This window comes from Anas platyrhynchos, chromosome 5, assembly GCF_047663525.1.
Source record: "Anas platyrhynchos isolate ZD024472 breed Pekin duck chromosome 5, IASCAAS_PekinDuck_T2T, whole genome shotgun sequence".
Classification (NCBI taxonomy): domain Eukaryota; kingdom Metazoa; phylum Chordata; class Aves; order Anseriformes; family Anatidae; genus Anas; species Anas platyrhynchos.
This window is the reverse complement of record NC_092591.1, coordinates 54683684-54702095: the sequence shown is the minus strand read 5'-3', so window position 1 is coordinate 54702095 and position 18412 is coordinate 54683684. Positions and strand designations below refer to the sequence as shown.

The 18412-nt window shown below is 37.0% G+C and overlaps 1 protein-coding gene across 10 annotated transcripts in view; it reads right to left on the bottom strand.

The window, feature by feature from the left end:
* The window catches only part of NAV2 (neuron navigator 2), a 424692-nt gene that overhangs the window by 23109 nt on the left and 383171 nt on the right, over positions 1-18412 (bottom strand). For 9 of the 10 annotated variants that reach the window (XM_072039124.1, XM_072039125.1, XM_027458933.3 and 6 more), the window contains 9 exons: positions 17602-17646; positions 15154-15314; positions 12542-12730; positions 7438-7490; positions 5755-5778; positions 5561-5635; positions 2451-2534; positions 1546-1657; positions 826-971 (listed from right to left, as the gene is read on the bottom strand). In XM_072039124.1, the coding sequence (XP_071895225.1) occupies positions 826-971; positions 1546-1657; positions 2451-2534; positions 5561-5635; positions 5755-5778; positions 7438-7490; positions 12542-12730; positions 15154-15314; positions 17602-17646 (889 nt within the window). The remainder of the gene's footprint in view (positions 1-825; positions 972-1545; positions 1658-2450; positions 2535-5560; positions 5636-5754; positions 5779-7437; positions 7491-12541; positions 12731-15153; positions 15315-17601; positions 17647-18412) is intronic. The other variant, XM_072039123.1, reaches the window with a different exon arrangement.

Genomic DNA, 18412 nt, shown 5'->3' with positions numbered 1-18412 from the left:
TTACCAGCTCTAGCCACATTTTGTAGCTATACAGAAAAGCTCCCAAAAGATCCAGGGAAATTTAAATTCAGTGGGAAGGAAGGGGTGGATTGCTTTACTGGGTGCAATGTAGGATCTAGGGACTTCAGTCCAAACTACAGTCAGACTAGGTCACTAAGGCAGTTATGGTCTAATTCGAAATGGAGTTTTATATATTGTACCTTTCCTCCAGTACACGGTACCTTGTATACAGTACATGATGAGCAAAGAAGGAAAAATGGGAAATGAAAGGTAAGTGTTGCAAAATCTTGAAGAATAATTGTTTATCACAATATTTTTTTTATTTTTTTTTCCTGTGGAACTCCTCAGTAACATTCCGAAAAGAGCTCTTAATGTGTTTAACATGTTCACTTAAAAGAAGAAAGCCCTATGAGGCAAAAAGAAAAAAAATCTATCGTTTTTGTAGTCGTGGATTTGTTTACTTTAATGACATTTATGGATTTGTTTTACTTTAATGACAAACGTAGAGTTTTCCCTGAGGGGCTGGACACCATATAATTTTTACCCAGAATTGATCTTTGACAGGTATTTCTACTATAGGACTGTCCTTTTGGCTGTTAACATAAGATCCAATCCTACACAGAGTCTACACAAGCACATACATCACTTATGACTCAATTAACTCTTCAAAAGAGTATTTACACAGGATTTAAACAGTGCCTAGTTCTTGTGCTGACCTGTTACATGAGGCATGGGGAGGAAGGAGGACCTGAGCAGCTACATTTCACCATGCGTGTTCTGACAGTTTCATGTAAAACCTCACGCAATCCGTTAAAATGCACTCACCCAGTTCTTCCTCTTCTTTTTCTTTGAATCACTCTCTATGTTGCTTCCCACGCTGGAGTGACTGGTAGCGCTGTTAATGCTAGAGACACTATCCGAAGAGTGCTGCCTTCGGATCCGCAGGTCTGTGGGTTGAGCAGCTCCAGTTCCTGAACATTAATTGAGGTGGTGTCAAATTTGGTATTCTGTATTAATCATTCAATCCCAAATGAACAGTGTTGGAAAAAAACACACGATCACTTACACCAATTGATGCACTGCTTGTTTCAAAGCAGTGCACCTAATACTTATTTCTGTGAGATTAAAATCTCAGACCCAGACCGTTCAACAGGAGTTACTTATGACAAGACTGCATTCAAAATTCATATTGTAAATTACAGAGAACACCGAAGAAAATAAAGCCAAGTGTTTGACAGCTCTGAAAAGGGGGTCTTTGCTCCCTGATGCTTCACATCAGTGTCTAAGACGGGTAGAATATTAAGTGATTATAGTAAATTTCATTGAGCTCACACTCAAGTTCTAACACGTTAATTTATTTCTGTAGAACTTACCACACTATTTACACAGATACCCATTCCAATTCCCCACATTATACCAACGCAGGTAACTAGAGCATGGTCATGAGACAAAGTTCATCTCTGACAGAGTTGCATGAGATATTACCAAAAGGACTCAAGTCCCAAGAGCACTTCACAGTTGTGAAATGCAGTGCTTGTTTCTCACCTTTGCAGTTGAGCTCAGGTGTGTTGATGACTCCATTAATGGCAGCCTGGGCAGCAGCATTTTGCTTCTTCAGTAGTTCAATAGTCTTCCTTAACTCATTCAGTTCGGAGTCCTTAAATAAGAAAAAAATGATGATACATCAAAAAATGCTAGTGTTACCAAGCTGCGTTTGGTAACATTATTTCTCAGTCTTAGCACTGGGAGTTGACAGAGAATTTACTGAATATATATGTACAAGAAAATGTAAACGAGGTTCAGTATGCCTGGGGAAATACATCCTCAATAGTCTGCAAAGTAGCTCAACTATTGCAATACAACATGCTCTGTTGTAGACAAGTAATATATATTTAAGAACACTGTCCAAAACCAACTATGTTGTCTATCTTGCAATGATTTTTCTTAGTGTTTCATTTGGACATGCAGGTGTGGATGCATTGGGAAGAAATTAATTACAAAAATATGCAATCCTGAAGACTTGTATCCAAAGGAAGAAGTTATAGGAATAACTGGATCAGTTGTCACAACATCCCAGTAGGAAAAACAAGTTTTTTAGTCAAAAAATTTACTATAATTTATCCCTTCACCACAATTGAGTAAATTAAGGCGTACAGCGTATGTGATTTACTTCCACACCACTGAAGGAGGAAGAGCAACAACGCTGCAAGCAGAACTGAAGGCTTCTGTACTGACAGTGCCCTTCCCCTCATGTTAAGAAAAGGTCTTCAACAGTTAATTAGTCTAAACCACATATGCATTTACCTGTTGTGAATGAAAAGTTAAACCGCCCTATGAATCTGTCAGATAAAGCACAACGGTGACTTAATCCTTAAAAGCCGTCTCAGATCTGCCCATCTGGGATACACATCTTTATAAGTGCACCTTCCACAAATACTTCTCCAACTTACCTTTTGTTCAGCTGTCATGGTTAGGCTCTGCAGTCTGATCGTCATGTTTCCCAGACTCTGCTCGAATGCTGCCACAAGGTGTGCCTGAAAATTAAACGAGACAGAAGTTATTCTGTTCTCTCCTCAAACAAGAATATTTATGCAGGTATTTAAATGCAGCACTACCATAATTCGTTGTTTGTTTTGTCAATGATCCAGAGAAAGTAACAGTGATTTGGAAAGGTTAAAGGACTTGAAACAAATTACCAGGAACAACTTCGTTGTGGAAAATTAGAAATGCTGAATGTAACAGACCAATGTCAAGATTTTAGAAAATGACAGGCCATTTGTGTAGAACTCATACTAGCAGCACACCACAAAGTCGTGCAGTTGTAGGCTATAAACCATGCTGCCATGCTTGGCAGCAGCTGCTACCAAACATGTCGAGGATATAGCAGTAGGAGCAGCACCATGACTTGGCACATCAGTACGCGATCTCCTGAAGGTCGGTTTTCTGGCATGTGTTACCCCCAGCTTTGATGCATAAAATTGCATGGAACCTTTCCAATCTGCAAAGGACATCCTCTCACCTAATTAATATAGGGAATGGCACCACCTTCCACAGAGCCATTCCAGGCTTCTCATCAGCACACAGCTGACTTATCCTAAATAATCGTGCTCACATTCACATTGAAAACAAACACAAACACTACAATAACACAGGGACGTGCATCTCTTGTTCCCCTCAGACCCTATGAAAATAAGCAGAGCTCAGACCATGAGAAAATAGCAAAAAGTAAGTTAAAACCTTACTTTGAAAATGTAAAGGTTTATTGAAAAAACAGACTGAAAGGTTCTTTGGAGGCGGGGGAGCAGTGAACAGGGAAAAGCCAAACTGATCTTCAGTAATACTCAGCAATACTTTGCAGGAAAAAAAAAGCACCACATGGATTAATAGTGGGATACAAACCCATGTTTTGACCCTAACCTATGAAAAAAATACCCTTCTGAAACCAAATCAAGCTCCTTGAAATTATTGCTGTGGAAATTTTCAGTGAGCTACAGAAAACAGTTACTTTCGCATACTAGTTTGAGGGAAACTTTTTCACAAGTTCTTGTCCCAAGCAGCCTGAGAATAACATCAAAGGCTACAGAGTGTATAGAGCAGAACTCAGAAAATATCTGATAAATTAGAAAGGTCAATTCAAACTGCCTAAATTTAACGCCCTCCCCACCTTTTTTTAGTTATTATTATTATTTCATTTTTTTTAAGAAATCTTGTGTGAAGTAAATGTCTGTAAGGCATGGTCTTTACAATCAGCATTTATTTGTCTAAAATTCATTGGGATGAGACCTGGCTTTTTATATGGAAAATATGTAAGTTCTGTAAAGAGAGGTGGCTAGAGAACAAAAGATATGAGCAGGATAGTTACAGCAACATCTCTGCAGCAAGCTGCAGCTGATTTATGGACAAATAAAGGGTATGCTGAGATCCATGAAGTTTAAGTATCATAAATGGAAAAAAAATTGCGAAGTGAGTGAAGCTAAAATGGGATATTTTCAAAATAATAAACGATGATAACTTTTTGCAAAACTAACAAAATGCACAAATCCTAGGGCAAATTAATGGGAATCGGGATAGGCACACAGAAGAAAAGTCACTGCACAGACACTGTTCCCTCTGCTCTTTCCCTGAGCACGTGCTACTCGCTGCTCTTGCAGAGAGGCTACTAACTCCTGTGCTGAATAACAGCTTGCTGAATCTGAACACTGTATAAAGAAGAATACAGCAAAATTAAGCCAGAGCTAGATGAGTTGCATAGCTGACGAGTTCTCTGTATGAAGGATGGAAGCTGGGTTATTTAATAACGTGATAAAAAATTGTATGCAAATGAATCTGGTCTTACTTTCTTGCATGTAAAAAATGTTTCTGGATGAAAAACAGCTCATGTATCCAGTCCCTTTTGTACATGTATTCAGGAAGCAAACATAAGAACAGCTTTTGGAAGACTTTTTCATTTCATTTCATTTCTTTTCTTCTTGGGTCAGAGACTGAAAGGTTATGTGCAGTCAAAGCACTTCTATTTGACTTCCATACTAACTGTATTTTCGGTTTTCCATTTCTATTTTGCAAGCTGGTTGCAGCACATTGATGCCTGCAGTAAACACTACAGTAGATATCCCCTTGAATCTTTCTTATGATAGGTGTTACTGATCAGATCAAAGCTGTCCTTTACTGTGTCAAGTTTAGAATTGTACTTATTCAAAGAACTGCTGGACGAGAATGTTCTCTTCAGTAACATGTGCTCTTACGTTGATCTATTCCCACAAGTGAAGATGTCAGTGTGACCCGATCTGACCACTGTTCATCTGTAGCTTATTTATTCTAAAATGCTTATTTTCCTAGCAAGTTACCGTCTTTTACTTCTCCTATCTGTGACTACAGAACAGAACATACAGATAAACTTCCTCAGTCACATAGTCTTGCCTCAACACCCTGCCTTCCAAGATCTTTTTTTTCCCCAAGTGTCTTACATTACTTAAACATCAAATTCCGCAGTGGAAACAAGCAGTATCACCCACACTTGAAAAAAAACAGGGTATGTTCACTCTTCAGAAACTGTAAATAGATTCTCAGAGCCCCTCCTGCCTCTGTTACTTATGATTCCACCATTAGCCCACTTCTTTACGCAGTAGGAAACTTTAATGTTTTCAATCCAAGTTTGTACCAATTTTGATTCCTACCAATTAGAATCACCATTTGTACCTCACCCCACCCAAATATCAGAATAAGACACTATTTATAACATAAAGAAATAAATAAAGAGCTGGTCTTCAATGATTCTGATACAAACATCTTCAGATCTTGACAATGTTTTTTATCAGATGTTTTAAGCACAATGAATATTATAATTCAGTATTTAAAGGAAGGCATAAGATAATTTAGTAGGACAGAGGATGTTATTTTTGGAAAGGTTCCACATGCGTGTAGTTATTTTTTTTATAACACATAGGTAATGTGAACTGAATGTTACACAGATGAAATCTTTTTGTCACTTAGAAAACCTGTGGTGGTAATTGGTGCATTAAATGCATTCCCTGTTAGAGTTTGTTCTCAGAGTTGTACTCACATTGGCAGTCAACTGAGTTGTCAGAGCTGAAACTTTTTCTTGGGATGCATCCAACTCTCTTCGTAGCTTGCGGATCTATATATTTTAAGAGATTACTTTACTGCACCATAATATGGAGGAATAAAACAGCAAGACAGAAAATGCAGAGTGTCTTGACAGAACATTTATGCCTGTCAAACACAGTGTGCTCTTACCTCTGACTGGCATTTCTCTTCAGGCTATAAAATAAAACCAGAAAAAATATATGAGGATATTACAACGTAACCATCATGACAACCTGTGCTGTCTAGGCACTGTGGTGATGAAAAACTGAGGACTCATAACTAGTTATCTGACTATGCAAAGGGGATGTACTGAGCATCCCTCGCGGTCTGCATGATAAAATTATGGCTACTGTGGCTTGCTTCTAACAAAAGTTACCAGCAAACGGAATAAAGTTGGACACTCCGCTATCCTTATGTAAACATGTCCAGTACAAGCCACCATGAAAATTATACCCATCAAACCACATTATTAAGAGCCACTTATGCTTGGACAGCAAGCACATAAACCAGAAACTTAAGGCAGTAGCTGCTGACTATTCTCCTTGTGGCTCATGGCTACAAACAACAGCCCAGAGGAAAGGTCTGCTTTCCATCCTTCCACTGTGTTATCTGTTTTGGCTTCATACAGACCTTGACCGAGGCAAGGTTAACAATGGCAGGCAGTATTTTCAATATATCATCAAGGTCTTAAGGCCATGTTACACATGTAGCATGCTAACAGTGGAACAGATAAGTGAAAACACGATGCTGGCCTGACAACTTCATAAACAATTATACATGCTCCAAGGGCAAGTCTTTCCATGTAATTGTGTCACACATGCTTGTTTTAGCTGTGGATGTGTGATAAGTGTGAAGTTGCATCATACTTCCATAAAAATTTGAAATTAAAGATTCTGTTCAATTCACACATATTTCAGAAGTATTTGTTATTCACCCTTTGTTTTCTTAAAAAGGTCATGCTTTTAGAAACCTCCAAAATTCAAATTACAGCATGGCAGGAATGCATGATCCAGTTTTAAACTAGCTAGTTTGGGATTAAACTAGCCACTGGGATTTAATCATCAACGCTGATTAGCAGCACGTGTAGACTGGAAGCTGCTTGTGCCCCCAGGTCACTGCAATTAACGCCCCAACTAACTAGATACAAGTTATGCAAGACAGGGTGTACGTGTTGCAGTCTCACGTCCCCATTAAAGCACAGGTGTAGTCTTAGGAAGTCTTCCATGCTTTAAATGGAAGATCTTTTGTGAGAAGATTAGAAGAAAATAAGCCAATGCAACATGCATTTTAAAAAATTCTGTATTTCCAAACTTCAGTAAGCTTTACTTCAGGATCAGTTAACCTAAATGAACACATACTTCTGGAAAAATATTACTGGCATAGAGAGCAAATGCTTCCTTACAGTTATTGAAATCTACCTTATTGAAAACTTATTCAAACTTCTTTAATAGTAAATATTTAGTACAACGCTACAACGACTTGATAAAGTAAATTGGGGTGTTTTAAGTAATGCAGTTCAAAATCTCCTCGGACTTGTGGAAGTCCTTAAGTGAAACCTGTTTAGCAGAGTTGTAAAACACTGACTCAAACAAAAAATTGCTGCTTTTAAGCCCTTAGTATCTCTGTTTAACAAGAATACTTCTAAATATGAGCAGGCATCTTTATGAACACAAAAATTTCTTTCAGAGAAAGCTCTCAGAACACAAATGAAAATGAAAATTAACAGTGCTTTTGTTCCTCCTCTTTGAGTGGCAAAAGTAATTAGCACTATAAAACAAGTCAATTCAATAACTTTGACTAATAAAGTAAAACAATTCATTTTGTTATACTCACCGTCGAATAAATAGATGATGTACTGGACACCAAAGAAAGAGAAGAACCATGCACTAGAGGAAAGAAAATTAACAAACTGAACATAAATACTCTAACCACATAAAGCAAGAGTCATAGATTGTCTATTGTCAGCTACCTGCCTGATAAGGCAATACTTTCATAAAGTTCATCATCCATCATAAACTTACTCATGTTATTGCACAAATAATGTTCAGAAGGAAGAATACTTGGCCACACAGCACAATCCATAAACTCTGATTTGGTAAAGCTGTTTTAACAATTTAATACTACAAAATTTTGGGGAGACAATGAGGTGTTGTCAACAAGATGAAAAAGAAAAGTTTCAATGAAGATTTGTTTAGAGATAAGCATTGCTCTGGACAGACTTATCTTAAGACTCAGGATTAAAAAAGGAACAAAAAAACTGCAATGCAGGAGAGGTTATAAAATTGAGTCTAACTACTTCACCTTTGGTTTTCGATGAGATCAAAGGAGAGTTGTTTTCTTTATGCAGTCAAAGACCAAGAGAGAACTGTGATGCCCAGTTCCACTATTCACTGAGATGCACTCCAAAAGATTTGGAGCACCCAGGCCAGAAAGCACGGTCTAATCTGAGGACTCTGAATTGTCCTCTAAAATAACCGTATCTTCCTTCCACCTCTATGATGGAACTGCATCATGGGTGTCAATGATCTGAATACTCCCTATTCCTGCAGATTTTTGGGTCTGTCTTTAAGGCAATGACACTTCTTTAACAAGGCGATTTCTGTCTCTCATAGAAAAATCACCTGAGTGAAAACATGGTTTCAAAACATTTTCTTAAAAAGAGCCAAGTCCAAGCACTATTTGCATTTAAATATGCATTCAGTAAAAGATATCCATATGTATTGATTCTTCAGGTTGTTACCATCGCCCTGTGTTAGGATCCATGTGTAACACCATCTTTTTTTGGTTATGCTATTAAAAGAAACAACTACCTAAAGCTATTATTTCTGTTCCTTAAACATGCACAAATAACTTCTCTTATTTTTAGAAACAAAATACTTTTACTGAAACTTTCAAACACCAGATAACTTCACACAAATCAGACGAAATCCTGTTAATCACTTTTTCTTTCATCTAAATACTCCAGCCAAAAAAAGTTTAGAAAAGCTGCCATTGTGTTTTAATTACCTACTGAAATTCTCCTACATTCAAAATAAATGGGTTCTGTTTTCCCATTCACATTATATCCTAAGGCAAGGCTGGAAAGAGAAGTAAACAAAGTCTAAGTTGGCTTCTGGCGGAATTTAAGACAATTTATAAAAACCCACAATAAAGTAAAAAAAACTCACACCCATTTGCTTTTTCTGGTTAATAATGTTTTCAATTAAAATGATCTTTAGAGTGAGATGCTAAATACTGTGCTGTATTAAGAACATAAAAATAACCAGAATGAATCAGGCCCAAGGTCTGTTTAATCACATATTCCATCTCTGGCTGCAGTACATTCTCACAGCGAATGTTTGGGGAAAGAAACATAAGAACAAGGCAGATACTTGCTGATTTTCCCCAGGTACACCTTTGTATCTTCTGGGAATCAGCAAAGATGGAAATTCCTGAGACAGAAACTGCACTCAAACCATTATTTTTCATAGTTCCCGTGACCTAGCATTAACTTGCTTAATTACTTCTGTATCCACCAACACGTTTTCGTCTGTAACAAAGAAGTTTTGCTTTGGTTTATAAATATATTTTTATAATATATTAATATATTAGTTATTAATATTAATATATTAGTTCTTTTGGCCTGCTGCTGAATCAGTCAATAAGTTCCTTGAGTGTCTCTGGACCTTGGTGGATAACTGGAGTAATGGTTAACTGTCGTCTTCATAATGCACTAAATTATACATTATCATATCACCTCCTTCAGTCATCATTTTCCAAGATGAGTATTTCTCACTTGTTCTAACTCTCTTCCTACTATAGATGTTATGCATTTAAGATTTCCATATCACTTTTGTTTTTACCTTCGTTTTATCTTTTGCACCGCTTTTTTAAAAAAATGAAATGCCCAAGGCACAGACAATGTTGCACAAGGCCAACAAAGGCCTCACACAGACAACCTATTATTATTTTGCTATGTCTTTCTATGCTATTCCTTTACACATTTTTTACTATAAAGTAAAAAATGAAAGATAGAGACGTATTTAAGGAAGTGACCGTAACAACAGCTCAGACAAGAAGCTGATCTCCATACAAAGGAATGGGGAACAAACATTTAAGTTCACACCTACTGGAATTTTTAAGATCACATGGGGACTTCAAAGGAAAAAAGAAGGAACAGTATGAAAAAACTTAAAACTCTGGGAATTATACTCCTGGCCTTGTAAAACACCACCACTGCATCGTTAGAACATGAATATAATTTGAGATTTCTAGTTTCAAGGACAGCTAAGGAGTTAATATTTTTGTGCAATTTCTTGTTGAAGTACCTGCAGATGGCTACTTTAAGGCTATTTAATTAGGAGCCTGAAGGCAGCTATGCTCTTGATGTGAATCCTGTTTTCTGCAGTTAACGTGCATCTGCATGTAGACTACAAACCCAAATTGTTTTGGAACTATTATTTCAAAGCACTATAAATGCATATGCAAGCACGTATCATTTTTTCATGTTAGCAAAGAAATAGTCTAGTCATGATCAACTGTCCAAGGAGTAGAAAAAACAACAGATGTTTCAGCACAAAAAGGAATCAGCATTTATATCTCAAAAATGAATTCAATTCCTCTTCTCTCTAGGAGGCTGAACCATCAGGGCCAAACCAATAGCAACACAGCTCCTGGGGAGGAATTACTACTACAGAAGCAGGGAAATGGGAGAGCCAAGAGACCAGTTAAGTTTTAGGCTGTTTTTCCCTGAAGTTCTGAATATTTCAGAGGCTGTTCCTGCTGGCATCTCCCCAGTGCTGAAATCCTGCAAGAAGCAGAATTACTGCAAGACTCGTAACATTTCCACTTAAGCACTGTTCTATGAGAGAATGTGACAGAATTTCACACTATAGAGACAAAATTAAAAATATATGTATTTTAAGAATAACTTCTGTGCCTGCTCAACTTAATAAGAATCAAACGTCTTGTAATTTCATATGCTAATCAATAATTAAGATGTAGGTTGGTAAGATTTATTTAAGACCTGGATTTATACTTTATTGACACTGGCTGATTGGTATAAAATTAATTATTGGTATAAAAAAAATTTGCCCATTAACCATATTTAATTTCTATAGTACTTTTTCATCTCCAGGCATGCACACTCTGTGAAGGTGAATTATATTCACAGTTCTGAAAGCACAGGATAACATATGTGCCATATTCAAAACTGCTTGCTAACTCATAACTTGTCATTCCCTGAGAAATAAGCAGGAGCTACAGGGCTGTCCCGGCCTTCAGTAGGACTAACGCATTTTCATAAAATGAATGAAAAGCACCCAGCAGAACATTTGGCTTCACTAACACTTCCCTCTTCCTTTTTTACGTGGTCCCTCCCTCAAACATGTAATACTTCTTAAATATTTGTTCAAGCCAGCCTCTTTCCTGGACAAGAACTTCCGAATTACAAAATAGCTGCAATCGTAGGCACACTTAAAATAATAGAAGACCAAGGTTACAATTTTTTGACAATGTCTTCAATAAAACTTGAATAAGTTGATCTACAACTACTGATCCACATTCAACAATTATATTAAGGTGCTCTTTAGTAAGAGAAGAACTGCTCATCACAGAATGGAATTCAATTGACTATCAGGCGATCTTTGACCATTTCTGATCATCTAGCTTTCTGAGAGAATGACACGAAGGTCAAAGCCTGCAGAGACATGTTTTCAGGGTTCTTCTTCTCTTTTTCGAGCCCTAAGGAAGATCCTCAACCACAGGCCCCTATAACACAATTAAATATAATGGAGTTATAGTTCGTCTGAATTCAATAATGAATTAGCCCTGATTCTTTCTGAAGCCATATCCATTACACATTTTCTATCCTTTCCAATGGCAGGAAACTGACGGAATAACCACTATCTGCAGGAAGGCATCTGATGGCTCTTAAAGGCTCCTGCAAAGACCAAAGCAGGGTTCCCATGCATGCCTACCTGTAAGGGGTGGCAACAGCAGGGCACTGTATTCACAGCACTTAAAGTACAGAGCTTCAGCAGTAGACGACGCAAGCCAGCGAAGACCATTGTGAGCTGCCTCAATAAAGCAACTGACACTCAACCAAACTCCAAATCCTTGATGGATAGGAGATTTAAGACTTGAAAAGCTAATCCTGTCACCTTCCTATGAACCACTCACAGAGCCTGCCCCGTGCTTGACTTCTCAAAGAGCATCATATGTTTTGTGGTATGAAACCATATGGAGGTTTTGATGTGCATTCATAGCTCAGGTAGGTTGGCTGCTCCTCATACAACCATAAGGTTGCTTGACGAGTAACAACACAATATTAATTTACAACTAAATTAATTTTTCGTCTTGTATTTATTTGAGCTTCTTATATCAAGTATGTATGAATGCTTATTTGAAATGAGGCTGAGGAAGAAAAAAGAAGAGTCTAAATGTTTTGAAGAACTACTTGGGTCCCTTCTGTGAAAGCTGTGCAGATATGAACCCATGGCATTCAGTAGAAATAACAAGGAAAGACATTTTGAGTACAGATAACTCAAAATTAACTGGGATAGAAACAACAGTCTGACTAATGTCAATTATGTATACACTATAAACACAAGTATGGAGGCCCAGGTCAGGAGAATATTCCTATTCAAGAAAACACTTTAATATGCTAATTCTAAGCATGAACTTGAGCCATTATGGTATCAGTGAAAATGAAGCAAAGGGTGTGTGTAATTCACATGGCACAGGTACAAGACTTATAAGCTATATCCAGAAGGATCACTGAGTGAACACCATCAGAACACAGATCACTAGGATTAGTTTTATACACCACTGAGAATGCTACATAAAGAACTGTGGTCTAAAATGACCGTGATGCTGAACAGAAAAACGCAACATTTACACTTGCTTTATGTGAGAATGCCATCTTCTGATCATTTCCAGCACCACATCTTTTACTGACCTTCTTCAAAGCCATCACGGAACGAGCCAGACCGGCTCATTGTTCTGCTTTTCTCATCCAGGGACATTGAGCTGTTCCTGAAGCGTGTGTCACTATAGGGGTCGTAAGGACCATCTGCATTGGAAAGGCTGTGGGTCCGCAGCATGGTTGGATTTGACAGGCTCATCTGGGCTGCAGTGGTTGGGCTTGCTATAAAGAATAGAATAAACACCAATTTATTTGTGTGACCACAAATTTTCATGCCTGATGTTTGTGCAACTACAAACAAACAAACACCACATTTCTTTATTTTAAGACACAAATTTTTGTTGTCATCCTCTCTAAACATCAATATGTTTCTAATTTCAGTGGATTCAAGTAAAAGGCATGCAGATCCAGTTAATAAATAGGAAAACTCAAGTTAATAAGGTCATTTTAAACACTGGGTACTAAGTTCATGCTTCTACAGACAAATGCAGCCAACTCAGCAATACTGGGTAGGCATTAATTAATTATTTCTCATATAATTTGGAACAGTCCTTCCTCAAAAAGGAGTAAAATGCCCAGAGGAATTTAAAGTAGTATTTTGCCTACATAAAACAAGCCTGATGAACCATCGCCTTCAAAGCCTTCAAGTTCCCAGAAAATGACATTTCTATCTGTATTTAGGTGAAGTGAGAAATCTTCAGACCTTTAGTTTTCTACTAGTTGTATATTTGAGAAATGTTTCTTTCCACTGTGAGTTCCTAAGAATTGCAAGAACAGCACATGGGCACGCACACCTGTAGAATCTGCAGATTAAAAGACACCATGCAAATATCACTTTTGCCTCAAAAGCCAACAGTCTCGCAGCCAGTGTTTGGAGTACAAAAACTTCCACTCCTATTTTCACATTTTTTAAAGGAACTGTTGTGCTAAATTGTAACTGTTATTTACTAAGAACTGATTAGTTTGTGGAAAAATGAGGAAAACAAAACTGCTGTTCATCTGGCAAGTTCCTCTGGGTCTCCTGTCATTGCCTGTTTCCATGTACACCATCAACTGAACTGGTACAGACACGTCTGATGAACATTTACAATTTTGCCTTCTGATCCCTGGTCTTCATGCTGTATTCATTTCCTCTAGGCACCAATTATATGAGGCAATGAATATATGATTAATCTGTTCTTTCAAATATTTTGTTCTTTTTATGTAGAAAATACAGTAATTCTGCTTAAAAGTTCTAACTTTCACATCAACATTTGCTGTTCAAGTAACTGCAGTGGCATTTTTTGACTTCACTATCTCCAAGCTCCTTTATTAAGAATACAGAAAAAATAAAATGTTTTTTTCTGTTAATTGCTTGTGGCCACGTAATTTTTTAAGCACTTTAATGTAAGTGATCTTTAATATTCTTCATAAGGAGTTAACTTTCTGAGCCTAAAACTACACCCTTTTTGTTTGACCATTAATGTGTGTTCATGAACTTGACAGTTTATTAGCTGTTGGCAACGCAATTACACTGTGTCTATTCAGCTGAAATTTTGTTAAGTGCTGGTTTACATAACACTGTTTATTTGATCTTATTTCTTTATCTTTCTAGAACAGATGGAGAGGCATTTGAAAGTAAAAAAAGAAAGAGGAAAATGTCTGCTTAACATAGTATTTTCCAGATGTCACTTAACTAGAAGAAAACATTTACTGTTAGGGCTGATTTTCATGTCTCAACAAATTGCAAACGCAACTAAATAGTATTTGTCTGGAGAACAAGCAAATATTTATGATAACAGAATCTTTACAAACAGTGACATTTGAATTACAGGAAACGGAATTACACATTTCTCTCACATGTTTGTGTGAGAGACTTCAGGTGGACTTCTTACTGTCTACAGAACTCGGTATCTGAGCTGAACTTTTAACTTAAAAAAACTCTGCACATCTATTTCACATGAAAATAGATACCTATTTCTTACACAAAACATTTTAACTGCTTCAACCTGAATGCCAAGTTAGACATCAATGAACAATCAGGTGCATGTCTTGAAAACATGCAGATACCTTTCCAGATATTCTAGCATACGAACACTTCAAAGTAGTTTATGTCAGCTGATCATGTGGTCAGTTAAAATCTGTAATACGTTATGGATCCTGTTAAAAGCAACTTCTGTTGTTTCCTTCATTTAAAAAATGTTTACTTTTATCAGTGTAATTAAATGAAGGAATGGTAACAACTTTGTGTATTATTTCAGACTGAGTTTTGTCCAGTTTTCAAATGAGCCTACTGAATACAGAGATGCAGTAACTTAAACTAATGAGGACATATACTAATTAGTGTGCTTGGATTTTAAAGCAATTTTTTAACTTTAAGCATAGCTAAGTGTGATATTAACAAATAGCTCTACTTAATAGCCCACAATTTATATTAAGGCACCTGATTACTCCAAGGGAAAAATTTTCCAAAGTTACTGCAACTATGCCACCTTTGGGCACACAAGATAACAGTGCTGATTAGTCACATTAATTTCATTAATTAAAGTGCTTCCTGAGGTTGAACGGGGTACTTGGAGCTGCTGAAAGAGCATTATATTATGTAATACGGTATTTTCAAAGCATACAATGCATTGCTATGATTATCAAAGCAGATAATTATTCACCAAGCTGGGAGAAGTTAAATCTAGTTCCAGAAGGTGATGTTATGCTGGATCCGGATGAAAATGGAGAATTGCCAGCAGTATCCTGAAGTCCTCCTGCTGAATGTGACCGTAGCCATTCTTTTGCTTCTTCTTGGCTACGAAGTTGGGTGGAAGGAGTATACCTGTAGAAAACAGTTATTTCAAAATTAACTTTGACAATTAGTTCAAAAACAAAGCAAACAAACGAAAACAACAACGTGAAATGTCACAAAACTTGGGGAGGGGGAGAAAGAAAGATGAGAAAACTTATGTATACAATTTTAGGATTAACACAATACAAAAATACAACTCTGAATTAAGGAGCTGTTCCAAGCCTAATTCATTCCACCTGTTCGCAAAAAAAAAATCACTCCTTTCCTACAGCTTCAGTAGTAACCAAACTAGCAGCAAACAAAAAGCACAGATAGAAGTTTTGTAGCACAGTACTGCAGAATAAACTATAGTGTGTGTTACCAGCTATGTCTGAAAAACAAAACCATAACTTGGAAATCCTTCCCTTTCCTTAGGCTATGCCAAAATTCTATCACTAATTTATTATTTTGGTGCACCTCTAAGGTTAGATGGCTTTTCGTCATGTTACAATCAAATTCAAGTCAACAAAGCCATTATCTGATTTTTAAACAAGTTGGGACCCAATAATTCATATTACACAGGCATTAATGGAAGGTGTATGTCATTTAGGTCAAAACTAAATAGCAATAAATAATCATAAAGGAGACTATACTAAGTCTTTTCTGAAGGTAAAAAAAATACTGGAAATTTTAACCATGCCAACATCAATGGCAAAACACCCACTAGCTTCACCTTAACCCAAGTTTTAAATCTGCTTTTGTACATGCCAGAAAAATAGGTAGGTTACCACAGGCGTCACGTGAAATGCCTGGAAGGATACAGGTATCAACAGGGAGAGCGCAATGGAAACACTTGATTCAAAACAGGGAGAAAAACAGAACTTGCTAACTGACAAAGACACTGTCTGCTGATGGATTTCAGTGTCCATGTTATGCTATGCCACCGACTTCTGAAAAATATTTGTGTGACTATCTCTCCTGCCAAAAATGAAGCACTTGGAGCCTATTACTTATAATGCAGTCAGTTGATATTATCTATTTGATTAGATTCTGTTCAACTGAAGGCTACACAGCAAGATATTATTTCTAAGAGTATTTTTAACCAGTGTGAATGCTACAGTAACTAGCAAAAAAATTGAAGTTATTTTTAAAAATAGGATGCCTCAATACTTAAGCAACAGCCACTGACTGAGGACTATTTGCATCTCTTAAACTTTACACAAATATCAGTTTATTAAGGAAAGGGCTTTAAACAGTCATTTTACTTTAACACACTAATGGAATTTTTTTTTGCAGCACTAATACCTACCTCTTCAGCACTCAAATGTTTCAGTCTTAAAAGAGAGCCTTTATTTCTTAGACATACTTGACAACCACACAAACATTTTACACAAAATTCCATTTTAAGAAAGGCTTTTAGTACTCAGCTTCATGGGATAAAGCTGCTATGAAGAACAATGTGTAAAGCACAGAATAAATTGCAGCTGCCATTTCAAGGCATCAACTCAGTGATCCCAAAAGCTGCATAAAGCAATTCTGAAGTTGCAATTTTAAAAAATTGTCTGATATCGCCTCTACATTCTCTAACACTAAGCGTTTTAATAAAAAGACCTAATGTTGATAAAATCTTGTCAGAATTACTTGTATCAAAGGTTTAAAATTTTCAGTGCTACTTTTCATATCATTAAAATCAATCTTAGGGATGCACAAAATGTGTTAGGCAATAATTGCCAGAAGTCTGTTTGGGTAATTTTTTTCTTCTTTTCTAGAAGAGTAGAAATTATCTCTGAGACACCTGCACGTTTAAGTATTCAGAAGCAAATAAGGTTTTTTTGTTTTGTTTTGTTTTAATGAACATGTCCTATCTCATCCTAAGAAGGTCAGGACAACATTGAAAATCTCTTCTATTTCTTTATCAACACCTAGGTTCCCAGGGGTGAAATAATCTCATGTCATTTCATGTAATAGCCACAAAAGGTGCAAAATTATTGTTTCCAAGACAAGCCCAGCAATGGTTTATGAGATGCTTTTCAGCAATTCAGCCAGCAAAGCCACAATTCTTGCCCAAGCGGAGAAGCCACTGAATGAAAAAAGCACAGTGGTAAATGCCCTCCATTGAGGACTACAGAAAAAAAAAAGAAAAAGAAAAAGAAAAAGAAAAAGAAAAAGAAATAAAAAAAAGATTAAGAGAAAAAGAGAAAGAAAGATGGAAAAGAAGAAAATAAAGATTGTTGCCACCTCTTGCAAACGCTGCGACCATCACCACCAGCCACAACAGAAACACAACAAACTCCAAAGCCACAACAAAAGCTGTTGAACTGCGTGGAAACACCAATACCTGAGTCCCTTCTTAGGCAAAGTGTTCCTATCAAGATGTGGGTCGCTGCAGAAAAGTTAAAAGAAAAGAACTTCAGAGAAGAACAAAAGGGAAGGATTAAGATCAGGCTGAAGAAAAAAGTGCAAACATCTGCATCACCTTTTCCGAGGAAAAAGTGCTGGGGCCTTCCTACAGAGACATGCAGAAACCTTCTTACCCACAGGTGGATTTTCACAAACATGCAGCTGACACCATGCTAGCAAAGCTCATTTGCTCACAAAGTGATTTGCCATTTCTCTTGTCAACAACGAACTGTGTGTCAAACCTATGCTTAAAAATACACGTCAGCAGGCATGGGGCAGACTATTTGTGAAAACTGATGAGAATCTGCAAGTGAGAACCACCTTCCTGCCATTTTGTTCAATGGGCACCATGCCGGGAACAGAGCTGGTGACTCTTCCACGGCTGCGCTGTGCCAGCGACCAAGCACAGACTGTTTCAGTTTTCGAAGCTTAAATGCCATTAGCAAAGTAAAACGAATCTATCAGTCAGCCAAACCCCAAACATTTAAGTTTGCGGTTTTACAACTGATGATTTTGTAAATGAGCAGAGCCTGTTAATTTGTTTTTAAAGAAAATACCTGCATGCTTAAATGCAGTAACTTAATGACAATCCATACAGCTAAGTTACAGTTGATTTCCAGTGTGGGACTGACTAAAATTACAACAGAGAGCAAAAGTGAACTAGAATGTTTAGACTCAGGTAATTTTTTTTCCAGATTTTACATTCATTTTTACGTGGATGGATGTGCCCAAGTCCCCACAAAACACTC